General features: G+C 47.7%; 1 protein-coding gene across 1 annotated transcript; it reads left to right on the top strand.

The window, feature by feature from the left end:
- Positions 1-2,932: 2,932 nt before the first annotated feature.
- On the top strand, positions 2,933-27,119 carry LOC119435668 (fatty-acid amide hydrolase 2-like). The gene is made up of 6 exons (XM_049659881.1): positions 2,933-3,190; positions 10,317-10,528; positions 13,611-13,730; positions 14,215-14,369; positions 15,286-15,381; positions 26,841-27,119. The coding sequence occupies exons 2-6, from the start codon at positions 10,447-10,449 to the stop codon at positions 27,117-27,119; spliced, it is 732 nt and encodes a 243-aa protein (XP_049515838.1). The 5' UTR covers positions 2,933-3,190; positions 10,317-10,446.
- The last annotated feature ends 852 nt before the right edge of the window (positions 27,120-27,971 follow it).

Genomic DNA, 27,971 nt, shown 5'->3' with positions numbered 1-27,971 from the left:
CAGACGAATGGCCTCACCGAGCGCCTAAATAAGACCATCGCCGACATGCTGGCAATGTACGTCGACGTCGAACACAAGACGTGGGATGCCATCCTTCCGTACGTGACCTTCGCATACAACACGGCCGTGCAAGAAACGACGCACATGGCGCCGTTCAACCTGGTCTACGGAAGGTACCCGGCAACGACGCTTGACGCCATGCTACCGGACGTCACCGACGAAGAAAATCTCGACGTTGCCACCTATTTGCAGCGTGCCGAAGAAGGTCGACAGCTCGCCCGACTGCGCATCAAGAACCAGCAGAGGACCGACAGCCGACACTACAACCTTCGACGACGCTACGTCGAGTACCAGCCCGGTGACCGTGTTTGGGTCTGGACTCCGATACGCCGACGAGGACTTAGCGAGAAGCTGTTACGTCGCTATTTCGGACCATATAAGATCACCCGACGTATTGGCGCACTGGACTATGAGGTCGTGCCAGACGGCATTTCGCAATCACAGCGGCGCCGGGCACGACCTGAAGTCATCCACGTGGTGCGTCTTAAGCCTTTCTACGCCCGCTGACAAACTTAGGTACTTTGTTACTTTGTTATTGTTTTTTGTTATTTTGTTTATTACGCATGGTTTTGTTTTCGCTTTCGTGTTTGTTTGTAGCATCGGGACGATGCTTTTTAAGGGGAGGGTATTGACACGTACACATGTTTATCTTTCACCGGTGGCCGCTTTCAACATTGGCTGACAAATGTTAAACGTTATCGCTCGGCGCAGGACGCGCCTGCATTGGAAGCTTCTCGGACGTTATCAATGCTTCTATCCGTCGTCTGTGGTCACCGACGCCCATGTAATCTGATTGTATGAGCGACGCGAATTGTCTAGAACTTTCTGGAAGACACGCGGGCATTAGGGATTAATCTGGAACCTTCGATGACTCAGGTATAAAAGCCTACGCGTTTCGCCGCTGATCAGATTTCGACGATCGCCGACTGTGTTCGCCGCTATCGTTGTGCTTCAAGTGTAACTTGCTTTTGTGGGCACAGGTTCGCCCAATAAAGAATCAGTTTCGTCATTCCCAGTTTTACGACTGTTTGCTTCATCGTCACTACTACGTGACAATATAAAGCTAACGTCACTCCCGCCCGTCTCGGCTGCGGGAGGCTATGGGTTTGATTCCCACCGTGGGGCACCCACTGGTTCAAATGGGTACAAGCGTGCCCCGGCCTGGCGTTCGGCTTTCTTCAGGGGTGATGCGCTTGGGAAAGGAGCCTGCGCCCTGAATTCCCGTCAAAACCAACATGAGCACGGAAAAAAGTGATGTCTGGGCCGCTCCCATGGCGCTCATTTCCCATGTGGCGCCCCAAGCACCTATTGAGGTGGTGGCACCTTCGGGTTGAGGTCAAACACCCTTTTCCAAGCGTTGAGGTCCCATAATGGCCGAGCACCAGGCCGGGAGCGCGCTTGTACCTATTTTACCGGTAGGTACCCGGCGACAGCACTTGCCTCCCACAGCCGCGGCGGATGCTCGTCTACAAGACCGTCTGTGGTTGGACAAGAGGCGCCCAGACACAAGAGCTGAAATCTCTATTGGGCCCTCTTTCGAGATGTGGACCCCCACGACCGCCGAGCACCAGGCTAGGGGACATCTCTACCCATTAGAAAAACCGGTGGGTTCCCGGCGGCACCGGGATTTGAGCTCGGTACCTCCCGCATACGAGGCGGATGCTGTACCGCTAGGCCGTCGCTGCGGTCCAACCGCAGCGATGGCCTAGCGGTAGAGCAATCTAGATAGATATATATGTGTGTGTGTGTGTGTGTGTGTGTTGTGTGTGTTGTGTGTGTGTGTGTTGTGTGTGTGTGTGTGTGTTGTGTGTGTGTGTGTTGTGTGTGTGTGTTGTGTGTCCGCCTACGTCTTTGTGCTCTCATGGTCGTTTCGTTAACTTGGTAGGTATGAAAATTGGCATGTATGACAGGAGTGTATGACGAACGTAACTATAGGTTATGTTCATAACATAACATATATAGACATGCGGGTTATGTAGGTCATGACAATGACCCAGCGAAAAATATTTAACACTCAAAAACCACTGAAATGGGTTCGGACGTGGGCACTAAGTGAGGGAAACACTAAAGGATTGTGGTAGAAGTTATAATCATGACCATGGCTCGGCAAAAATGAGGACTCAGCGAAAGAAGATGAACGCTCAAAAACCATTGGAATGGGTTCGGATGTGGTACTAAGTGAAGGGAAATGCTAACGGTTGATGGTCGAAGTCATAGTCATGAGCATGACTAAGGCTTTCGCCTTAAAGTTTCTTATGTGTAGCTAAAGGGACTCCTGAGGACTCGTGCCTTGAATGTCATGACATGCGTGTCATGTAAGTCATGAAAGAGCCGCCTACATCTTGGTGCTTTCATGGTCGTTTCGTTAACTTGGTAGGATCCCTGCACACTGCTTCACATAACATCGATTCCCACAGGGCGTGGGATCTGCCGGGTTTTTAAAACAAGAACAAACAGATTTTGCTTACAAATGTCCAATTGGTTTGGGCTCTCAAGACGGTTTATTCAGTTATTTTACATTATTTTACTGAAATAAGTCCTACGTCGCAGTTTTCTGTACTGATTGTATGCAAGTGTAGGTGCTTACGCATACGAAATATCTGGATATAAGCACATATCTTGAAGTGATTACATTGTATGCTTTGCCTGTCACTGCTTTTGTACTTGCATGTACTCCCCACCCACCTCCCAAGTTCATTGTGAATTTTAATCCCACCACTCCTATTGTCCGAGTGATATGTATAGAGAATACGGGACAGGAAAGGGATTTGATACACTATCATGCAATCGTGGCTTGGAAGCAGCTGCCTGGATAATACAAATTATTTTTTGGGCAGTGTCGTTTGAGTAAACAACGAAAAAAAAGCTATGGGAGCTATTGTCCCACACTTCGTTTCCTTATTCTCGCAGGTCAAAAGTGTCGACCTCGTCTCAGCCTACATCACGCGCATCCGGGAAGTGCAGCCCATCATCAACGCTGTCGTCGAGGAGAGATTTGAGGAAGCGCTCCAAGACGCCAAGGAGGCCGACAGACTGGTGGCATCGGGAAGCATGAGTGCCACCGAAATGACCAAAGAAAAGCCGTTGCTGGGGCTGCCGTTCACTGCCAAGAACAGCATTGCCATCAAAGGTTATCTACGGTTAGCCGGGCACGCTACGCCGGAAACATTGAATCATAAATATACCTTGTCCAGGGATGCCAAGTTAAAAGAAACTGGTAAATTTAGACATCGGGGGTGTAAGCAGGCCGGTAGACCGGTAACGAAAGACGTTTATTCATGGAAGGGAACGATATCAGTACATAAAGAAGTCACGTAAACGTCACGTGTTAGTGGTCAGCGGGTATCAGGATGACAGCGCAATCTTTCCACAGGGGGTACCATCAATCTTTTCTTCACTTGACGCTAGATTTGCTAGAATAAAACAACAGAAAGCCGGGTGGCAGCGCCACGTTAAAAGGCCATGCTGCTATCACCCATGCTAACACCCTCCCTACTTTGTGTATGTTCCCACACGAGCATTACAAGGCACATCCCTGGGACATTTGGACACCGACACTTAGATGTTTCACAGCAAAAAAAAAAAAAAAAAAAAGAAAGAAAAGAAAAGACAGTGCTCAGTGGCGAGTAGAACAATACCGACACTGGTCAATATTGTTCCATCTTTTCAGCTGTATTTCACTTGCAAAGAAGGCATACGATGTAACATGTACTCATATATTGCCGAGTACTCCACGACTTTAAATCCTTTATTTCAGCATGTCATAGCTATAGTGTCACATAAATAGAAAATTTCGTATTGCTGGTTGTTTATAACGGCCAGAAACAGAGTGTGAAACGCGGGATTTATCATAAAGTACACACTAAGGTCGTGTGCTTTATGATGTAGTTTGTTTTATACACTGTTCTTGCCTGCCTATAGTCTGACAAAAAACGAGCTAGCATATGACACATAAACGTGCACTTTTTGCATAATACGTAAGCCATCTATTGCAAAGTGTATAAAAATAAAAGAATATTTGGGACACATATTCCATGTCGAATATTGAACTCAGAATACAAGTCGTGACACATGAACACAATCGGTGACATGTTTGGCACAGCTCATGGTGACTGAAGGGGCCTGGTGGAGCTCGCACACAAGCACTTGTAGGGTCATTTGAAAAAACACTTGGAGAAATTAACTTGTATGAGGTAAAATCAAGTTGCAGAGTCTGAATCAAACTCATATGCATACGCTGTAGCAAGCGCCGGAAACGTTCCGGGATCCGATAGCGACTTCTTCAGTGTGTTTCCGCAAATATGACGTTACATGTGTGTTTAAACCGCCGTGTGTTGAAACGTTCATGTGTTTATTTAGAGTCATGTACAAAGCTCTGTGCGTTGTTGAGGCTACAGCTGGACATACGTGCCGTACCCTTGTTGAGCCATATACGGACCTTGATCTCATATCCGTGAGACATAGCGTGCAGTCTGGGGCCACCGCGTCATGTACTTTGACAGCGTCTGTCCGTGTCTAGGTAAAAAATTCGATGGGAAATAACATTATATTCAAGATTAAGTAGTCATACTGGCAGTTTTCGGGAATCTTTCTTGCGCAAGAACGGTCGAAATGGGCTAGAATACCGTGAAATCAGGGACGTCCTGCAGAAGGCATTGAGAGCTCGGTATAAGTGCAAAATAAAAAAAAGGAGTACCTAGGAGAAAGCTTTAGCTCGGGCCCAACCCCAACACGGTCTATTCAAATACATGTAAAACGCAGAAACGCTTTTCTGAGATAACCCCTGGACCGATTTTATTGAAATTTATTGAATTTGAGATAGAAAGTTAAATTCTAGTAATTGTTGGTAGCGGAACTTCGATTTAGGGCCTAAATTTTGTTTAAAAGTTTTCATAAATTCTAATGAATGAATGAATAAACCTTTATTTGAAGTAGTGACTTGGCAGTCGAGGTGGGAGGGTCCCTTATTCCAGGAACCCTCTGGCTTGAATCGCCTTCCGGGCCCCGGCGACGAGTTTGCGCTGGTCGACCAGGTCCGGCTTCGAAAGTTCGAAAAAAATATATATAAGCACAAGGCTCACAATTTAATAGCTCTGCATCAAGTGCAGATATCGCCGTTTTGTAAACGGCATCCATTAGATCATTCAAAGCGGACAAATTTGAGGTGTCAATTTATATCTTACGCGAATTTGTTACGTTGCGTACAAGGGTTCTGCAAAATCTGTATTTCCAGATTACTAATTCTTTTGAGATTCATGTGTAGTACATCAATTTTGTCCGCTTTACATGTGCTGTTAGATGCAGTTCTCAGCATTGTAATATCATTTTTCGTTGCTGAGTTAGAGTTGCAAAGTTGATAGTTTCGTTTTCTGATAATTTGCAATTTTTGCCAATTTTTAATAAACAATTTATGACATAAATCAAAATTTGAAACCAACAGTCACTAGATTTCAAGTTTTTCTTTTAAATGCAACAAATATCGTCAAATTTGGTGCAGCGGTTGCCGAGAAACATTGCTATCGCAATAAAACGTATTCTCCTTTTACAAGTATTTAGATAGGAGCACTCGAGCTAAAGCTTCCTCTGAACTATACTTTCGCCACTCAAACTAAACTTTAAATTACGCTATACAAACTGTAATATCCGCTAGTAAGACGTAAATTATTTACCGAAACGTCTCACGTTTGTCTAGGCTCCGCGTTAGTGAGGAATAAACACTGAATTTACCAGCAGTGTGTTGTGGCCATTTACTTTACTATTCTACTTTTACATAACAGAGGATGATAGCTGAAATTCGGCGTTTACCCTGAGATTGTGATGTTGGAAATGCAGCACGATTCAAAAGGACACAAACACTATGATTTTGCTAGCACGCAAGGGCCCTTGACCCCACATTAACGCTCACAATTTTATATTTCTCGGCACTTCTGATGCTCAAGGTTTCATGTCAACATGGCCATGACAATTACGTTATCTTTATGCAGGTCAAACACTAGGCTTTCGTCCCTTGGTCAAACTGAAAGCTCTTCGCAGTAATAATTTGTCCAAAACCCATTGGATAAGAAAGCAGTGTGTTTAGGCTTACGTGAACGAGCCCAGCGGCTCCGATGTTATACGCCCTTGTACAGACGATCTAGCTTATTATTCGCTTGATGCGATCAAAATCTTATAATAAACTGTTAAAATGTCCACGAATGGAACGTATTAAGATTACTTTGATTAAATTATGGAGTTTTACGTGCCGCACCCACGATATGATTATCAAGAATACCATAATAATTTTGACCCCCTGAGGTTCTTTAACGTGAACGCAACGCACAGTATATACACGGGCGTTCTTGCATTTCGCAGCCATTGAACTTCGGCAGCCGCAGAAGGGTTTCATCCTGCATCCTCGGGACTAGCAGCGCAACGCCAAAGCCACTACGCCACCACGGCGGGCAATTGAACGAGTTTAGTGAAATTGCAGAACACGGAGCATTAAGAGCCCTTCCAATCGGTTTCGTAAGCAGTAATAAAAAAATCGTTTTTTATCGGTTTTAAAAAAAGAAGCATCAGTTGCGATAGCAAATTAGTAGAGAGCTATACGGAGTAAGGATATTAGGTTTATCGGCTGTATAAACTTGGACACATTCGCTTACTAACTGAATTAACAAGCATGGTCTCAGCGCGCAGAAGCAAACATGAATAGATCACGCTCGATGACCGCAGACAACCACTGTCAAAACGCTAGCGTGAACAAGCGCGGCTGGAGCACCGAGAGACAGTTCGTGCGGTCTATACTTCAACGGAAACTGAGCGGCGAAAGCACAGCGCATACAAAGTGAGGAGCCGTGTGCAGATCGCTTTCAAGATACGGTGCACGCGACCGCCCGCAGCCGCGCAAAGTACAAGTACACAGTTGCTGGCAGAGTACAAGCCGCACCCCGTCCCTCCCGCGCTGCCTTCCCGCTTTCCTTCTTTCGCATGCGAGATTGAATCATCAGTTCCCCTTGCGCCCGGTCGCAAGATGCGCAGTTGGTGCCGCAGCTCAACGTCGCCCACCTTCCCTCACATTCCCCCACGGCCTTTCGCGCGACAGAAGACGTCGCGTTTGCTCTCCGCTGCGCGTTCGCTCTCCATGAAAACGCGCGTCCCTCGCGCGCTTTCACTCGCACATACAGCATACGGCGCGCGGCGACGATTTTATCGCCCTTGGACTTTATACGGAACCTGACGGCGACGATGACGCCGATGGAAGGAGTCGGCTTGGAGGGTTGATATAATTGCTGTCGCAATAAAAACATGTATTTTGTGAGCGCATCTGGGAATCCTATGAAGGCAATCATGGTTACAGAGCCCACGCATCATACAGGCAATTTCGGCCGCTCGCGTTATGCGTTTAAATAATAACGTGCGTTCGCGAAGGGTATTTTCGAAGCAAGTTTGAAGTCACTAAAATGTCGCCAATTGTTATGTCATATGGCTAAAAAAGTCGCCCGTCGCTAAATTGAAACATTTGTCGCTAAACAGACAAAGTCGCTAAACCTAGTGCCAAAATCACTAAAATGGCAAAACTGGTTATTTTTGTGAGTTGTTTATAATTGCTACATACAAAGAAAAGTCCTTCAAAATTCCACTGACGGCGCGTGTTTTTTACTTTACATTTGCCCATTCTATTAAAAATGCCAAACGAATATTAGTGCTCACAATCTCAAAGTGGCTTTAATTTCAGTGGTACCCCTCTTTACGGCCAGCGAACTGACGTCTGTGCGGTGCTATTACATGTGCCCTGCATGGCGTGTTAAAGTTTATAGGGTACCAAGTGAAGCGGAAGGGTGCCGCATAAAGTTCACGCGCAACGCTAAACCTTGTCATCACCGACATTGCTTCGCAGTTCGGGCGAAACTGCGAATTCTTTTGTGGACAACTGCCTCCTGTTGGGTAATTGTGTGTCACCGGAATTTGAGAAGTAAAAAATTTGGGGCAGCTTCACACTAAGTGGTGTGAAGACTGTGCAAACAGTGAAGCTGGTGGCCCTTCCCTAGCTTTAACTTTGCTTTCCTTTGCTTAACTTGGTTTGGCTTGGCTGGTTCTTAGCCAAACTTAGCAAAACAGCGAAGCTTTCTTCTAAAGGCCGCTTTATAGTCCGACGTAGCGCTGACGCGCGAGCGCGCTCAGCACGGCGACGCCACGCCAGCGAAAGCATAGTCTGGCGCGAGGCGCGGCCGACGTATCCGGCGTTTGTCGGCGTGCCCCGGCTGCAGCCGGCGTCGAGATGTGACATGCTGCATTTCGTGCCGGCCTCGTCACCCAGAATGAAACGCATCCGCGTCTCGTCTAGCAAGATGGGTTCGTCGATACTGGTGGCAGCACGTGCAGCGAGTTCGCAGTTTCGTATCATCCTGAAACTCCTAGTTTCGTATAAAATGCGCATGCGTGTAGGCGGCGCGGTACGGCGCAGACGTTGGACTATTGACCCTTTTCGGGGAGCAGTTTGTTCTAGAGAAACGAGATGGCGCTTTCGGCGGAAAGCCGTACGTCGCCTCAGCGAACGCACGCGAATACGAAACCATTACCACTTCTACCTTGGTTCTGTGCGATCAGCTGTCGGAAATGCGACTGAGTTTTCGCTAAAGCGCTGTGCTGCAATCATGCTGGATTTAAGACATGTGTGCAGTAGTTGCCTGAAAAATAATGTCTGGCATATTAAAGAACGTAATTAATATGTGCGGCCAAGTTCGCGGGCCACTGCTGCAACAGTCCGTACGCGTTACCGGCACTTCGAGATGTACCGCATTCCTCGAGAATACATAAATTTGCTCATCAGCCTTCAGTATTGCTAGCCATCAGTATTGTTAACCTTCAAAAAAGGACTTCAGCCCCGGAACGTGGGCAAGAGTGAGTACCGCTCGTTAAACAATGACGAAGGTAGTTGCGCCGTTTCCTGTCATAGTAGGCTATTGCGCACAGTATCTACGCACATCTACCCCAACTGGCACGGAAACTTACGCCCACTCTTTCGCTAACGTGTCGAGAATACGTGAATCGGCGCACGTTTGAATCTATGCGCACAATAAATGACTGACTACACCGATAGCGCACGAATGGTCTAAGCTAAATGTTTCGTGACAGTCCACAAGAGTAAGTGAGTTACTAACCATAATACATCTTTGCTACCAGGTATTGCATTGTACAGAACAGCTACGTTTCAAGCCTTGTGCGCAGCAAGAACAAATACATCGGAACTGAGCACAGGCGCGAGCGATTAGGCAGAAAATAATCAGACAGTACCGCACCGAGGAACTTTACTGATTCAGAAACATGAAAATCCGCTGCTTCAAAATATTTGCCAAGTAAAGAACGAAGAGCCAAACACACTAATCCTGATTCAATCCATGCGGAAAGTTTTGCTATCTTGGAATATATATTTAGCCCCACTTTTAGAGCAAGCACCATATACGCTGCTCGTGCCGTTTGGACGCAGCTTAAAGCTCCGAAAGCGCTTTTGCATCTTCTCTGAAGCTGTGGCCAAAGCTTCGTGTCGTCCACTCAGTCGCCGTCTACGATATCTCCCGGAACAGAGGTTTGCTAAGCCGCACCGGCGCCGTACACATCCAGTGTAAATACAGAGGCAACGGAGGCAGCTGAGGCACGCAATGGACGCGTCACCACGTGATCAAACATGGCAGCGCCCACGGGATCGCCGCGAACAGGGTCAATAGCGAGGTCGGTTTTCGCGCCGCCCTAACGTGACGAACTTGGCGTCGCCAACCTCCACTGACGCTGGCTGACGCGCACTCTGCATCGGACTATAAAGTGGCCTTAAGCCTCTCTCTGGTAGCGGCACGCTTCCTCTTCCTCGGGAGTGACGATCTTCTTCGGCTGTGTCACAATCACGGCGATGTGCTCGGTGCGGTGGTGCGAGGCGTACTGTCGCCTCGCCGCGGTGACACGGAGCTTTTATCCTGTGAAATGACGTCACATCCGCAGTTGCGGCGCGGCTGTTCAACACCACCTAGACTAGAGTTTAGGTGGTGCTGGGCTGTTGCGGCGCGCGCATGTGGCGAGGGTGGTCGCTGGGAGGCTCCGCAATGCTTGGCTGTGGCGAGGGTAACCTGGGAGAGGGTGGTAACCTCGCCGAGCAATGACGTCACGTGCATCGCCTAGCAATGCCACGCACGTGACGTCATCGCTCGGTGAGGTTTTCAAGCGTACAACTGACGGCAAACGCCCAGGTTAGACAGCTTCGCTGTTAAAATGTGTTCGCCTCGCAGGTTTGCGACAGGACGCGGGCTCCCTTTTCTGGCACGGACGGCGAGCCGAGGAGGACGCCCCGAGCGTGGCGTTGCTGCCGGGCAGCCGGAGCCTTTCCATTGGCGCTGACCAACTGTACCAGAGCTGTGCATGTGGGGCGACTCTCAGAACCTGGTGGACGGCTGCACGCGGAACCCACACGACACGCGCCGAAGCCCCGGTGGAAGCAGCGGTGCGTACTTCTTCAGCGTCCATTCATCCTTTGGGAAAAAAAAGAGGACTCGACGACGCCTTTGGCCGCCAACAGCGCAGTTCCCACTTTGAGGAATACTTAGAAAACGTAGCACCTTCTCCTGATATGCTGTGCTAATCCGGGTATTAAGTGTTTTATCAAGCCCTGAGCTCAAGATTGACGTTTTGTGTTAACCGCCAGCAGTAATCTTATTTGACTACAGCAATGGCGCATGTTTCCGTTGACCAGATGATTCCATGCACGTTACTGACGTTCTCGTTAATTCATCCATCGGTGATTTCTAGATGTCCTTTTAGGTATATAGATCAATCTAATTTTTATGTCAGACATGAAGCTTCGTAAAGATACCTGCCGCACAACGTCAACGACAGATACTGCAAAAAGGACATCGGGACTAGACAAAATAAACGGGTAAAAAGTCGGCCTTGTTGGCACGCCAGACTGTAAACGAAATACAAAATACAAGGACAGACGAAAGGTACACCACATGCGCTAACTTCAAGAAATGATTTATTTGCAACAGGGAGGGAGCATACAGGATGTTTGACGTAACTTGAACTATAGGCGTATCTACTGGGTGGGCAGGCAGGCACTTGACCCCCCCCCCCCCTCCGCTCTCAGAAGGGAGGGGGGGGGGGAGGTCAAGCTCACCACTGCCCACCCGGTAGATGCGCCTGTGGTTCAAGTTACGTCAAACACCCGGTACAGTCACACACGTGCCACTCAAGTGGTTTAGGTGCCATGCGCGGACTTATCAGCATTTAAAACAGGTAACTCTGTTTCTTACAAAGATATGGAGGGGATCCTCACACACTGAGAACCAAGACTATGAATTCTTGCAAATTGAAATATTAGTCTAGTTAGAGCGTCTTTATTTCTTGTCAGAGCGGTGAAACTCTGAAATGGCGGACACCCCTTAAACGTGCGGCTGTGGAATGCTAGCTAACCATCTCGATCATTTTTTACGTTGTTGTTATGTCTCTGAGGCCATCGTTTAGGCTGTGACCAGACTACCATGCGTAGCATTCGCCACAAGAGAGCAGGAGTTTGCATACTACGTTCTATTTACGGGTCACATAGCTAATTGTGTGCCATTTGCTGCACAGTTGCCTATTGCTACTACATGGCTTGCTGATATTGCACAGCCTAGACAATTTTGGAAGGGGAGGAAAACACTACGTTTAGGTTTGAGCGTTTTGTTATACCTTCTTCAAGCCGGGTGAAATTTTGTGCAGGTATGGCACAACCGCAATTTGTTCTCGGGCCCTAGGAGCGTTCATAGCATTATCGGGCTCATGAGAAAGCGCTTGTTTTAGCAAACATTCGGCTGTGCATAGGGTAAACCTGCATCCGAGAGACGATCAGATTGCGTGAACAAACTGTCATTAATGCAGTGACATCAGCATTTCTTCAGGGCATTACCAAAGCACAACCTAACAACACTTCGTTTTACGACCTTCGAGTGCGCCGACTTGTGGCCAGTCGTTTGAGTACTCGAAGTTAATAGGAGCAACAGGTGCGATCGGCCAGAAAATGAGAGACGATATCTAAAAACTTCGGATAGCCTCAGTGTGTGAGAATCTTTTTCACATCTGTCGAAAATAGAGTAATATTTTTGAAATGTTGGTTAGTCCACGCATGACATCAAAGCCACTTCAGTGTCACTTGTGTGTAAATATATACGCGTGCCCTGTTTCAAGTAAATCATTTGTTGAAGTTTGCGCATATGTTGTTCCATTCAGTCTGTCTCTGATTTCTGCGCTTCATTTGCAGTACACAAAAAACTTTATTGTCATTTTACGCATTGCACTCTTATTTCTGAACTGACAATGTTACAACCAACCTGCTCCGATTCTACCTTCCCGTTGTTGCATTTAAAACAACAGGGGGAAATCTTAAGTGCGCGCCTGATGCTCTGTCGAATAACGAGTATACGGCATAGCGTTTGAGATAGCTCACTCTGCCATATTAGTATAATCCATCGAACTCAAACCGCTGCTAATTAGGAGCTAAAGGCTTATAATTGCACATATAAGGTTCACGCTTGCTCCGTTTGGACGCCGCGTTCTACCCTAGTGCCCAAACACCCTCTTCAAAACACACGGCCCACTACGAATGGGGCGCGAGAACGACTGCAACATTAGATCGAAACCCCTTACTAGATGCCGTATAAGCTAGGCATGTAAACACCTTTGATGCATAAGAAACGTAAGTTGTGTACTTGGTTACGTCATTTATGTACAATATAGCCCCCCATACACCCTCTGCAGCACGCAGAAGACGTTTCACGTACCCCACTACGACTGCGTCCCCGAGCTAATCCCGTAGCTAATTTACAAACAATTTTAACAGCCAAGCCATTCTAGCTAACCGTAAAAAGTGGCGTCTGCTGTCGCAAAACCTCGCCGAGCTATGACGTCACTGCGTTGCCTAACAACCACCTCGCGGAGCGGCGTGTGCCTCGCCTCCTCTCCGAGTCGTGCACATGTTGCCTTGACATGGAACGTTAAGGAGATGGTATAAGAGCATGCACAGGGCGCGCGTAATGCTTGGGAGAGGGAAAAAGAAAATGAGAGTGAGATAGCGAGAGAAAAAAATTGTAGCAGCACCAACGAGGCAACGCGCAGAGCTGCTGCCGACGCCACCCGCGTTGCCTAGCCGCGCTTGCTCCGAAGCAGTAGCGATGACGTCACCTCGCGTTTCCTAGTAACCGCCGGCGCAGGTGCGCGCTCGCTTCTCCCGACACAGACACGGCTCCTGCCTGCCTGCCTGCCTGCCTACGTTTGTGGCATGCCAGGAACGCTGTCACTCGTAGGCGCCGACGCGTCCAGCGCTGCAGTCACGCGAAATGTCGCGAAGGGAAAGGTCCCTCCGAAAATGATCGCTCGAGAATAACTTAACTACATGCTTAGTTAAGTTAAACCAAGTTAATTCCTAGCAGCAACCAAGTTAATACCTAGCAGTAGCAGCCAGTAAGACTTGAGGATTGACACTTTCGCTGTGCCTAAGCTTTGCACGACCGAGTGCAAACTTGCCCGCTTTTTTTCCCCACAAATCGCAGGTGGAGAGGCAAGCCTCCTGGCTGCAGCTGGCTCACTGATTAGCCTAGGCACAGACATCGGCGGAAGTGTGCGAATACCAGCCGCCTACTGTGGGGTCTTCGGCCACAAGCCTACAGCCGGTAAAAAACTACAAATCGATCTTTTGCAATTGATGAATACAGTCATCTCTTTTCATCTACCCACCGTGATAGCAAATTGGCCATGACACCACCCTCGGGAGCTGCGAAGTGGCATGTTCAATTCCAAACCTCACCTGCGACATTTTGACGGGGCGTGTGGGCAAGAACGCCAGCGTGTTGAGATTTTCGCAAGCGTTTGTGGCCCAAGAGGGTTACAATTAAAGTGACCCCGAATGCGAATACAGCTTTCGTTTGCCAAAGGGTTGATAATCAGCAACATATCCACAACTTCTTTCGTCACCAGTCCTCTCTCCTTTGCACATTACATAATTTTTCTCCTGCTCGCAAATGGCCCCGAGCTTGCTCCAATCACGCTTTCGCTGTTAGAAGGAATGTTTTACATTTCCCAAAATGTGTTTAGATGGACGCGATGATGGTGCTACTATTGTTATGTTGAACTCTGCCCTTCTCACGCTAACCTCAGGAGTGGTGCCCAACACTGGACTACTGCCAGATGTTGGAGAAAATCTGGAGCAGTTCAACTGCGTGGGTCCCATGGCAAGGTTCGCGGATGATTTGCCGCTGATGCTCAACGTCCTGGCGGGAAGTGCCACCCATGGGCTTAGACTAAATGAAAAGGTGTGTAGATGTATAGGGTGCTGTCCTAGAGCGAGTGAACGAGCCGCCGTTCGTATGCACACAATGGACACAACAGTGAGCAAAGCGAGAAATACACAGGGTCGCTTCGTGCAAGAAATGCATGCAGTTGTCAGTGTTTAAGGAATAGAAATATTTATTGTGAGAGTACTATAAAACAAGCAGGCCAATCTAAAGCAATGAAAGAACTCTGATCGAACACGAATACGAGTGGAGAACTTTTTATTTCTGCTTGAATTTATTGTTATCTTTGCGGGATGAGTGCCAAACGCAAATGAGCCAAACTTGTCGATAGGGAAAAAAGCAAAACAAACTTGACCCATCAGTATCCCTTCAAAACTACTATGAGTAAAAAAAAAAATAATGCAATTTTTTTTCTGCAAGGTAATTTCTTCACCCCCCTAGACGCCTACTCAATGCTTTGAAAAAGTGCTGATCGAATGCGAATATTTATGTAGATGAGACAAAAAAAAAGAAGAAAGGTAAGATTGCGTATCGAAAAAAAAGAAATTATTTCATGAATGACTCACCAAAAGTGCTTTATTTTATAAGTCGGGGAATCAGTGCGACATTAGCGTAGGTAGCTTTCTTGTCCTTCCGGCAACTAATTTCTCCAAACTTCTAGTTTAACTCAACTTATAGAGGCAGCCTCCAAATGCAGATCATAAGGCAAGGTAGGATAGTTCAGTCCACGATTTCAAGAAAAGGAGGACACCGACACTGAGAACTTGCTAAATCAACGGCAGTGCATTTCTATACATTTCCTAGTAATTACTGATGAGGGTTAACGTGCATAGTTTTTATATAATACGAATGCAATATCGTGTCACCAGCGTATCTTGCATAATAAATGAAAGATCTTTACACCAATAAATGCAAACGATATTTTTTTCTGCAGGTCAATCTGAAGACGCTTAAGCTGTATTACATGGAAACAGAAGGAAGCGTTTACATCAGCCGTGTGACCACTGAGGCTCGCCGGGCAGTTAGACGGGTATGTGCTTTTATAAGTTCTCCACGCAGAAACTTTGAACATGTCACCAGAAACAAAAGGACACGAGTGTTCTGTTTTGAGGGTATTTGGCGTGACATCGAACGGAATGACTGCCTGGCGGAGACCGAGCTGAACCACGCATAGTGTAGATGATGCCTAGCGATGTCTGCTAGCCACTACGTGTTCCCGTGTGCGCGTATGGCGTGCATATTGTCTACAGACTGTGCTTCCGTGGTTGTAGCCCCCCCCCCCCCCCCCCCCCCTAATCTTGATTCTTCGACACGTTTTAAAACTACCAAGAGAGAGCGAACATATATTTGGACCATCGAAGTCGTTGCTCTTGAGGTCGAGTGGGTGGTGTTCTCAATCCAGGACTCCACTAGGCCAAGTGATAGTGAGACGTTCTTACAGGTTCAAGTGGAAAACTGAGAAACTCAAGTGGTACTGGACGAAATCTTGAAAAATTCTGGTGAACTTCAAAAAGTTCCCCTGCAATCTGAAGCATTCATTTAGCAGGAACGTGTACCTTAAACACCGTCATTCATTGGCAAACAACACATGCAAGACACGCCCGGTTAGCGGCTACTCTACGAGGATAATATGAGGAATCTTGGCACATGACATTGTGCATCAGTGAATCCGCGAATCTCGTTGACATATGCAGCACAATGAGAACGCCGTCGGAGCGAAGAAAAAAAATTACGGCAGAGCTCATCTCAAGCTGAATATCGATGTGAATGCGATTAGCACTGAAGCGATGTAGCGATCGACACACCGTGTCGCCACTACCGAAACGCGTTATCTATGAGGGCTGCATGCAGCCGTGCTCCTCCATCACCCTATGGACACGCTGCAAGCGAAATTTGGCGGCAGCACCGTCATGCATGCGGGTGGCGCGTATGTAAATATATATTCAGACAAGATATCCTGATTACATATGCTGTGGGTTGATTTCGCCTAGCACCGGTTAATTCTTAAAGAAACATTTTTGTCCTTGAAGAGCGACACATAACGAGTGACGGAATGGTGGCGTCAAATACTCATCGATGAGCGGCAACGTACCTACTGCCATATACGCCAGTGCTACATACGCCGTGCCACTTGCTCATTGACACACGCTGGTGTCAAAGAGTTTCGTTGAAAAGAGGCACATGACCAGTGACCCACGTTGGCGTGAAATAGGTTCATTGGAGAGTCGCACAAGCCCTGTGATTCAAGTTGGGCCGATGGTTGATTTTGAACCCGGTGCCCTCAGCGTAGCAGCCTGATGCTCTACTCGTTGGACCATGGACTACGCAGTCGCCCAATTTGGCGGGCAAATGATTAGAGGCACTGACAGATAGCTACTAGAAAGTGCCTGAGTATTCGAAGAATGCTATCGGATAAGCATTTTGAGCCAACTCTGACTTTCTCACGTCTTGATAATTTTCGTACAGTGAAAAATGGTAAGGTTGATTTTGATGGGGTGATGAATGAATTAAAGGCTTTTGGGAAGCCGCTAGCAAATGTTTATTCAACATTTCGAATATAGGCGTAGGGTGTCCCCATAGAGGCGCCACTGATGGACACTTAGCGGACGCTTTCGAAAGCACACTCACCGGCAGTAGTAGACGAAAACCCTTTGTAGCAAGGATGGCCGAAGTTCGCGTCTGCGAGTTAGCCTTTGTTCTGGTGGCAGACTGCTTGTTCTGGGTGTTCTGTGGTGACAGCTGTAGGAAAGGCGCGGTCCTCCATGAGAGCAGTCATGTACGCGATGTTACCGGAGTTTGGGATAACCCAGACCGGCACACGTGTGAGGTGTGTTCCGCAGACAAGCGTCAGCCCAGTTACTAAGTGAAGCTCGTATTAAGTAGCCGGTTCGTTTTGTTGATCATCTTTCAATCGTTTTTTTACATTCTATCCTAGCCGCATTACTGTTTCTGTATCTAAATAATAAGCGCACGTTGTCAGTCTGTGTCAGACTTGTACTTCAAACGACTCCGCGCGGCGCGATGCCGGCACAAGTTGAAGGGATCTCGCTACCGCTGAGTACACGTGACACCGCCGAATAACCACTGTGAAATTCGCCCCATGAAGATCAACCGGGAAATTCTTAATGGGAACGCGCACCACCGTCAACAAAGTCGCAAGAAGCACGGGTGAAGAATACCAGCGCGACTTAGCGCTGCACGGCCGTTGCAATTACGTTCTCGATGGTCAAACTGGTCAATGAAACAGTTCTACCGGTCGATGAACTGCCATTGGCGCAAATGTTTTCTCAATTTTAAATTCTCTTAGTGACCTGCTTGGAAACGTACAATGCAAAGATTTTACCAGCATTTCAGTATTTTTTAAATGCATAAGCATTTCTATGCCTACCCAACGAAGAAAACTGTCTGTCCGTACATCACGTAAGATGATAGCGTTGAAGATAGGGCCGGCTCCAGCAAGCGAATTGACCTTCGTGCTTCCACCTCGCTTCAACGCGAACTAAGCGGCGAGGACACAGCGCACACGAAGCTATCAGTGCTCGGTGTTGTCTGTCGCCGTCGCAGATCGCTTTCGCGCCGCCGCCGCCGGAGTATACGGCTGATCACGGTTCATAATGGTTCGACGTGGATGAATAAAGGCTGGAATACATGGAGCGAATAACCGGCGTCCGAGCGAAGAACTTCGTCGGGCGGCGAACGTCCGACGGCCGGCGTCAAGAAATTTGCCGTCCGCAGCCGATCCGCCTGTCCAGACATTTTCGTCGGGCGAACGCCGCCGCCGGAAGCGTCCAATGCGCAGCGGCGGACGACAGCCAATCAGGAGGCACCAGTTCCGGTCGCTATGCATGCTGGTCTATCACGCGCGGGCCGGCGGACCTTTTCGTGTCCTGTGCAATCGCGTTGGTGTTACCGTGTTCTGTTGCCGTGTTTCCACGTGTTTGCGCCGATCGAAGTACCCAACATGAACTCGGAGGAATCGAGAGAGGCAATAGAAGTGGCGCCTAGGCTCAATTTAAAATCGGCGCGGCTACAATATAATGATAAACTGATATCAGCCGTTCAGAAGCGCCCCACAATATGGGATTGCAGGAGGACCGACTACAAAAATCAGAGAAAAAAGACAGCTGCGTGGAGGATGTCGTCGCTGAGATCGGTCGCGACCCAGAAGGTAAGTTTCCCATATCGCATTGAAGTGACATTTCCTTTAGATAAGCGACTAATGCATAGAGTACCCTCCGGATGCGGGCTGCGCGGACAGGTGTCAGTGTTTGTTTGGCCCGTGTCTTTATGGAGCATGTAACAAAACGTTTGCCGCGAACCGCCTGCGATGCTCTGATTTTTTTCCCGCGTCACTAGTGCCGATGCCAAAGTCGTCGGCGAAGTTTCGTCGAGTCCGAGTTCGAAAACGAAATGACAGGGACCGTGAACGTCCGTACCGGTCGCGCCGCCAACAACAGCGCAGCCGGTCGCCACTGCCAATGCTGTTGCCTTTGAAACTCTGTAGCGCGTGCGTGCGCATCTTTCTGTACCTGTTTATATGTTATTCAGCAAGGAAAACGTATATAGTCAGGGGATCGGCAATTATATCTGACCGCTCCTGGCGTCTCTTTCCTTTCTCGAGTTTACAGACTCCGCGCCGCGTGTGCCATGTACTGTACCTTCGATATAGGTTTCTTGCGTCCGTACGACCGCTTTGTGGTGCGTGAACAGGCCGCGGAAAGTACGCTTCGAACGAAGTCAGCACCTAAATGTACGCGACCAAAAAGCAGTAGCTGCTTGCATAGAAAGGTGAAGCCTTGTCAAAAAAAAAAAAAAAAGGGTACAGGCGGAGCGTACTCGTGTAATCGGAAAGGCCAAGGCCACTGACTAATTACTGGTGCTTAAAACTTGCATCAGGTGATAATATGTTCATACTGTGCCATAGCACCTAGATGTTGCTCGAACACTCCCTTCTGCACATACACACTGTTTGCTTGCATGTGACATGCATCTCTTGCGTGCATATTTGACCTTCCTCTATTTTGACGGTGGCATATTTTCATATATGGTTCCACTGCCCAAGCTCGTTGGAAGAGCTTGAGAGACACGTTCTCCAAGAAACACCGCACCTGGAAAACAGGTGCGCCAAGTGATTCGGGTGCTAGCAATGGAAAAGAAGTCCGCTGGCCTTATTTTAAACTGCTCCTGTTTTAAAGGATTCAGTCGATGTCGGAAGGTAAGCGTTAAGTTCAGAATTTACGAGGTGGAAATTGGTTCTACTACATATCATTTAAATGTTGATGAGCTTCTAAGCGTTATTACGACATTTACCTTCATGTGACATTTCCACAGGAGGCACGAGACAGTGTTTGTGTACACTGTAATAAATAGGTTGCTAAGCAGCAGCTTTAATTACTTTTCCAGCACTACAAGCAATCTCCCGCAAGCTGAGCCAGAGAATGCAGAAGCCCTCCTGATGAGCATGTGTCGCCAAGTCGAATGTAAGACATCACATTTATTTATCACTTCAAAAGCATATCAAACAGTGCATATAAAACAAACTTGCTCAGGGTTTGCATGTCGTCACGTGTCACATAATTGATATACATATTTGTACGCCTGAGCAGTTCCTTAGAGGAAAGGAACAACGATTCAATTAGCTGCTTTTTAAATAAAATGCTTTTCTGCAGACACACAAGACGAATCTGGATCCCATGGCAGTGAGTCGCCTGTGCCTGGGACTTCCAGCACGACTGATGAAAACGCCAGTTGAAGCATGCCGTAGTGTTACTCCAAAGAAACACCAGCAGTCACGGTGAAAAGAAAGCGACAGAGACTTGATAAAGAAATTTCAAGTGTAGACAACATCCTTAAAAAAGATGAAGATGAGCCTGCCGTACTTGGCAGCTAGTCGCGCATAGATTGAGAAATTTCCCTAAACGACAGCAGTCAGAATTACAAGTTGAAATACTACAGTTGCTGAACATGCACGACTACAGTTGGAATAAAGTTTTCACACCTGTTTGTTCTGCTACCTTGTCATGTTGCACACTTATAGTCAATGTTTCTGGCACAGTCAGTATCTCCTGCAACAGAGCTGCCCAACGTATGGCGCAGAAGTTCTCACACGTAAAGTACATCAGTTATAAAAATTAAAGCACAATAAGACTTTTGTACAGGCGAAATTACGCATTGCATGGGGTCGGAAGGTAATATGTGCCCCTGCCATGGCACAGCACCTTCTGCCATAAAGTACTTTGCAAAGAGGTTGCGCGTCTGTGCTGCATCCACCGTGTAATTTCTTGACGAAGTTCCTTCCAAGTCGCACAGCTCATTGACCTGAGCCTCTTTCCTCCACTGGCCTGGATTAACATTTCCTTAACAGTCTTCCCCGTCTACACATCCAGGTGGGGAATATGTAGCTTTGCTCGTTGAGCACAAAAAGTTATGCAGCGCACAGCAGGCCAGCATAACATGTGTTGCGTTGCTTGGCAGGAGGTTGAGGCGGCCAAGATGTACTCTCCATCGTGCCACGAGAATCCCAAAGGCATTTTCGATAATGCGCCTGGAACAAAACATTAGCAGGTTAATAATCTGCTAGTCCCAGGCTGTCCAGCCATATAAATATTAACAAGCATGGCTGTCTCATTTCAAACACAAGCTCAACATTGCAACCAAAGTAATTATTTTCATGTTACCTTGCCCTGCTTAGCCTATAGTTAAATACTTTTTGGCTTGGCTGCAGTCCTTTCCATGGTAGGGCCGCATAAAATCCGGCCTCAGTTGAAATGCTTCATCGCCCACAAATACGTGAGGTGCCACCTTGTTGCTCTTCGGGAGGCGTGCTGGGGCTGGCAAGTTTAGGCAATTTTTCATAAGGCCCTTGCCGAATGACGTTGCCTTAAACATACCCCCATCACTGTGCCGGCTTCGAGCCCCGACATCTACCATAACGAACTTGTAGCTGTCGTCAGCCACTGCCATCAACACAATGGAGAATGTTCCCTGAAAAAAAAATGCAGAACAGCGTCTTCACATCTGATCAGAATAGCCCGCATGCATGATATACATACCTTATAGTTGTAGTAATTGCTACCAAAGTTGGAGGTGCCTTTATCTGTATGTATTTGCCATCTACTGCTCCAAGGCAGTTTGGAAAATTCCAACGCTTCGCAAAGCCTTCTGCCACTTCCTGCCAAGCGCAAGTCCTGGCACCTGTGTCACGGAAAGAGATGAGCACATGTCAAGGTTTACAGCACATTTAGTTGGCGACTCGTGCATTTCACTTCAGTTTGTTGTAGCCACGTCCCACTGTCGTCACCGATACTCCCCAGTGTTGCCTAAATGCGCTGCACCCCATCAATTACATTAATTAGGCCCATAATACCACACAAGTCCAGCTGTTGATTTGTTTGTTCGTAATAGCTTGTATAGCATACTCACAGCAGATAAAGTGGCTTTAGTCGCTTACACAATACTCTGCAAGTCTCATGAATGACCAGTCGACAAGTCGCAGGTGCCACTCGAAAACCATTGCGACTTGCTTTATGGCCATTCCTGAAGAGATGTACCTGCATGAAAAAGTGGGTTTTCACATAAACGTGGAGATAACTGAGATATAATAACATTGCTTTAATGCCTTGCTATACCTGATGGTAATGGCCAACCTCTCTTCTGAGCAGAGTGGTTCTCGGCACAAAAACTGCCTGATGAGGTCGTTCATGACGAGCCGGTGCAGGAAATCGAACTTGTCTGGCGACATCCTATAATACTTGAAGAACATTGGTGGGTCCTTCCTCATACCTGGAACTGCAGTAAAAAAAAATCTTGAACTGACCTCTTTCACACACATTTCTTCATGCAATGCAGTATTTGTGTCGCATTTAATTAGTGCACCTCGATGAATGCACTGTTCTCTCGTTTTTTGCAAGGTTAGTTAGATTTGGGTCCCATTTGCAGTGGCTTATTGGTTTCAAATTGCAGTATTCACCTCTGATCCAGATTGCCAAAAAGGAACCCCATCTCCGAATCATTTATTTTTCGTCAAATAGCGCCAGCACTCGAGAAAACTGGTATTGCCGAAGGGAAGTTGAGTCGCTTCACTGTGTACGCATCGTCTGTTTGGGATCCAAGCTGCCAGCTGCGTGAAAAACTTCATGCGGGGTGCAAAGCGATGATTGAATTTGGTGCAGTTTGCGCATCTTAATGGATGATCAATTCTGTCCATATGCGACCCAGAACTCACAGCAATACGTATATTGCTTGCAGTGCTTCACCAGATATAAGACGTGTACTGTTGAAAAGCTGTGATTGGCAACTAGTAGCTGATAGAAGCACCGCTGACAGTATACGGCTGTCACACGGCGCACTTTCGATTGCGATCAAGCCCGATCCGGATTGAATTTCTCAGTCGCAATTGGCTCCTTTACGCAAGGTGCGTAAGGGAGCATATCGCGGTCGAAAAATTCGAACCGGATCGGGCTTGATTGCGATCGAGAGTGAGCGTGTAACACCGTTATTACATGGTAGGAGCGTTGGGAACAGCTATTATAAGGTGATAATTATTGAGCAAACTGAGCGTTACCCACCGCAGTGTGATATTCTCCTTGGTTCCTCCGTTGTTGCCATACAGGGTGTACCATAGCTTTCTCTTTCTCTTCTTCTTCTCCTCGAGCTCGCACAATTTCAGAAGCAGCAGCTTCTTTTTGAGGAGCAGAAGGCGCCGGATGACACCCATTGTGACGCTGAACGCAGCGGCGTGTACTTCGAAGCTGGTAGTACGGACAACCTGACGCCGTGGGCTCTTCACACTTGCGCAACAGCAGAATGGCAAAACAACACTAACCTGACGCCCGTCTCGCAAGCGCAACCAGTACAATACACGCTTTTTGCAAGCTTCGATGAACAACGGCAACCACACTGCACAATGTTGGCTGATAAAACAATGAACACGCCATCTCTGCATTGCATTACGCAAAAGAAAGTTAAAACGCGATAAAAATACTGAAACATTTCATATTACTCTTTATACGCATTTTTTCAATTATAAAAGCGCCATATGACACCTTGAAAAGCGTTTATATTTATTTCGTGGTTTACTTCAACGCATGTGCCCAGCTGATACACTGGCGTCAACAGGACGAACGGCCGGCGGCGGCCGCCCGCTGTTCGCTTGATGTATTGCAACGCCTGCAGCGAACATTCACCGTCGTGCCGGCGGGTCCTTTTTCGCTGCGTGGTGTTCGCCGTGAAAGTTCGCTCCATGTATCCCGGGCTTAAGGCGCTAAAGAGCGATAACCACTCATAATGACCGGAAATCAACAGCGCACCTGCTCCGCCACTCGCAGTCGTTATCTCGCGTCATCGATTCACCTTGTGCCGCCGTCCGCAGCGCTGTCGTTTATATACTGTCGGATCAAGTTTCGTAATATAGATAATGACACCGGGCTGCGTGGAGATGAGTCAGTTTCTTGATGTTAATTCCTGAACCCTTACTTGTGTGCTTCAATGCATAGAACGACGTTTTGTGAGAAAGTAGTGGAACTGCAGTGCATTTTTAGCGCAAGTATGACGGCGCATATACTTCGTAAACGGTGTCATTCACACAATCCTTTTCAAGTGGATGTGCCTTGCAGTCTTACCCGCTAGAATTTGTGAATTGCAATATGTGCGATAAGGTAATTAGTTAAAAATTATTTAGTAAACTTTTGGTAAATAATTATTATGCATTTCAATTTTTATGCAAGTAATACCGCCTCTTCCAGTAGACCAGCTCATGGACTAGAATTGTGCTATCTGCCATAGGCAATTAAAAAAAATTGAAAGTTTTTGCTGAAACACCGTCTTTTTAGAGACGAAGAAAGAGAGAACGTGCTTTTTTCTTCTTAAGGAGAAATATATAGGATCGAGGGCTGACATGTTGCTCGTCATGTCTATCTATCGAACTAACTTCGTGAATTTTCCTTGTGGCTTGTCTGTTCCTTCGTCTTTGCATCGAAACAAAAGAAGACACTCGTACCGTGAGCAGTGATGGGCCAAATTGTGTACACTATACTAATAAGTATTATTCATTCTCAGTTAATCTTATGCCCCTTCTTCGCTACTTCTTCTGCATGATAAACCACCAACTATCTCACATATTCAGTTTAGCCTAGAATTAAAAGATCTTCCGCTTTGATCAATATACTATTGCGGAGGGAAGACACGCGATACACATTGTTCGTACTGCTGCAGAGGTAAATTTGTTTTATGGTGCATCTGCCGGCTTTCTTGCGGTTCGGATCGCAGAACTTCCAAATCTCATAAGCTGAACTGGTTACCGCAAGACCAACAGAGGAATTAGTTTGTTGCACAGTCATTTTCAATTCATGTGACGAACAGTGCATGGAGAGAATAAGGCTACGTTCACACTTCGTCTCGAAGCAGGCGGAAGCGGCAAAAACTTCTAAAATCCGCCCGCCTGGCGGCGAAGCGGGCGGAAAACCAGGCGGAAAGCAAAATCGGTCTCGGACCGATTTTTTCGCCATGGCGAGGTGGAATCGCCGCGGAAAGTCGTTCCGCTCGACCGGAAGCTCCACTAGCATGTAAACATCCGGTCGTAAAATTGTACATGGCACCAAACGTGTAGGCTGCGATGGTGCTCGACGCGATCTAGATCCACCACTTTCTCTACGACAAGAGTGGTACTAAAACGTACTGTCTGCAATACTCGCGATAGTATTCAACGTCGCGCGACCGGAGGTGCAGCAACGAAGCCTTGGGGTGACCCAACTTCTCGCGCTTTTGCAAAGCTGGGCGAACCCACCACAGCCGCTTCCGAGGTGTCCGCTCCTTCCGTTTATTCAATGTCCATTTCTAGGAAACAAGTAGGTAGAAGTATAAAAAATAATTTCTTCGCCCACTTCTGTGGCAGAAAAAGTTGGGCAGATTCTTCGTTGGCGCTCCGCAATTCTCCTCGCACGTGCACGGTATGTTGCAAAAGTCGCAGGGCGCTTTTTCGTTGCGCGGTGGTTTTCTCGTCGCGACAATAGATTGGAAGCATAGTAGGACGCGCAGGCTTCGGCGAGCCCCAACACAAGGGCCAGCCCGGGTTTTAGCTTTGGTGTACTGGAGGCACCGCCAATAATACGAAATGATGAAATGTTATTACAACCTGTAAATAAAAGCTATTAAAGAAATATAATCACGCCTAGGCACCAACCTTTGACTCAGTGGTACCATGCGTATGAGGAGAATTACGGAACGCCTACGAGGAACTTACCGAAGGTCGCAGATGACACGCAAAGTTGCGCGAAATGAACACTTTTGATGACGGGTGGGACAATGAATGAACATACCGCTCGAAATGGTGCGATAATGAGCGCCACCACGCCGACAAACGTACGCAGACTAGATAGATGTGGGCGAAAGCGGCAGCGGTGGCCGCGGCGATAGCAAAACAAATGTGAACAACTTGGACATGCGCGGAAAAGATTTTCCGGCCGCTTTGGCCTTTCCGCCCGCTTGCCGCTTCCCGAGTGTGAACGTAGCCTAACAGGACTTGTGTATGTGCATCTGCTGTACTTTAGCGAAATTTCCGAAGACAACAGAGGTATAGCTCTACCCACCGTGGTTGCTCAGTGTGATGGTTGGGCTGCTCAGCACGAGGTCGCGGCATCGAATCCGGCCACCGCGGCCGCATTTCGATGGCGGCGAAATGCAGAAAGCACCAGTGTACTTAGATTTTAGGTGCACGTTAAAGACCCCAGGTGGTCCAAGTTAATCCGGAGTCCCCCACTACGGCGTGTCTCATAATCAGATGGGGGTTTGGCACGTAAACCCATAATTTAACTTTAATTTAAGTAAGCTCTTACACAGGATGCACAAAGAGCAACAGTCTCTATGCCTTGCCACTGAGATAACCTTTACTCACCTTCGCGGAAGTATATGATGAGGTGCTATAGTCTGTAGATTTAGTGCTTTCGACGAAGCCGCGTTCACTCATGCACTGCTCTGAATGTAATGCGTGAACCGTCCATACCGTCCGCGACCGTTTCGAAACAACTTGCAATAAGCATGCGTTGCAAGATGGCTCGTCGCATCTGTTCCAGCTTCCGCTTTGTAAGAGGCTTTCGCTGCTCCATTTTATCAGCGACACTTTATCGCAGCGATCTGGGCAATCGCCAAAACACAAGGCGACATTGTAATCTACCGTCGCGCGACATACCACCAACTCAAAAGGCTGTCTTCGAAGACCAGTTAGGCAAAGGACGGACTAGCAGGGGCCCCCCACCCGCGCACGCTTGCTTAAAAGGGTATTTTTCTAGACCGGCGACATGCATGAGACAGCACATCTCCTCGCTTCCGTACCCCGCTCACGCACTCTGGAGAAGTGTGCCGTGGGCTGTAAATGCTTTTGTATACCCCAACTTTGTGCAGCTCTTACAGCCTGACTTCTCTTTTCTTGCTATAATTCATCAAAGTAGGTGACATTATTTTCACAACGTTTTTTTGTCTTTGTACTCTACGCAGGTGACCCAGTACCTAAGCGGGGCGCACGGACTCGAAGCGCATCGCGCTGCACCTAGAGATGCGATTGGGCATGGTTATGTGGTTCAAGGTGGCCGCCGCCAAGGAGCCCAAGCCTTTGCCCGAGATGTTCCGGCCCGGCGGCTTCAACACGTTAGCGAACTGCTCCGCCACCTGGTGGGAGCTGGCCGGCATACACTTGCAGCGTTGGCCACGATCAGCATGGCGCCGCTTTTCCGCTTCGGTTCGAAGCAGCAGGCTGCGACTACGTGGCCTCCTTAGACATCGCCCGCGACCGGTTCGAGGAGACGCGGGGGAAAACGGAGTGCTCGTCCTGCCCGCGGCCACCAGCGCTGCCCCGTTCCAGAATCAGGACTTGCTATTCTTGGATTCGCCGGGCATGACAGCACTGTTCACTTTCAAGGTGCCCGTCACGGTGTGCCCGTAATGTGGTCAGCGGAGAGATTGCCCCTGTGTGTCCAGGTGGTGGCGAAGAGGGGAAACGACAGGCTATGCCTGGCTGTCGCCAGGGAGATCGAGAACGCTTTGGTAGGCTTGATCCTTCAGCGAAACTGCAGGGGCGAGTCTGAGGTCCGGGCAAATGACACTTCATTATAGCTGGCCCTTCTGCCAGCGCGTTTTATGTGGCTAGAATTGCAAGGAAGCTGTTTCCAAGTGTGCGCAACGGCAAAGCAGAGATGATGAGTGCCTCAGGTGCAATAGCTTGTACGTGTGCAAAATATTTTGTACATTTGTTATCGTGTGCATTGAAAACATACGCCGTAAAGAGCATGTGGCATTTTCAAAAATGATGCGTCACGTTTCGTATAAAAGATTCTCTTGTTTTATTATTTAAATCGTTGCACAGAAAGACTAACATTACTAGCAGCTTGTTTGCAGGAAGTTTGAATAAAAGAAATTGCAACATTTGAGGCCTTATTCCCCGCAGGTGTCCCTTGCGTCAAATCCGCGATGTCAGTAATTATGCATTCAAATTATTTAGTCGCAGCGTCTGACAGAAATACAGTGCCGTGCCGCGAAATCAGATCGAGTGCTCGCAGCTGCTCAACGGCCCTAGACTGTATTAGAGACGGCTCGAGGAATCAGGCTGTGCGGCCCTAAGGTTTTTTTTCT

Source organism: Dermacentor silvarum, unplaced genomic scaffold, assembly GCF_013339745.2.
Source record: "Dermacentor silvarum isolate Dsil-2018 unplaced genomic scaffold, BIME_Dsil_1.4 Seq818, whole genome shotgun sequence".
Taxonomy (NCBI): Eukaryota; Metazoa; Arthropoda; class Arachnida; order Ixodida; family Ixodidae; genus Dermacentor; species Dermacentor silvarum.
This window is presented reverse-complemented; position numbering and strand designations above follow the sequence as displayed.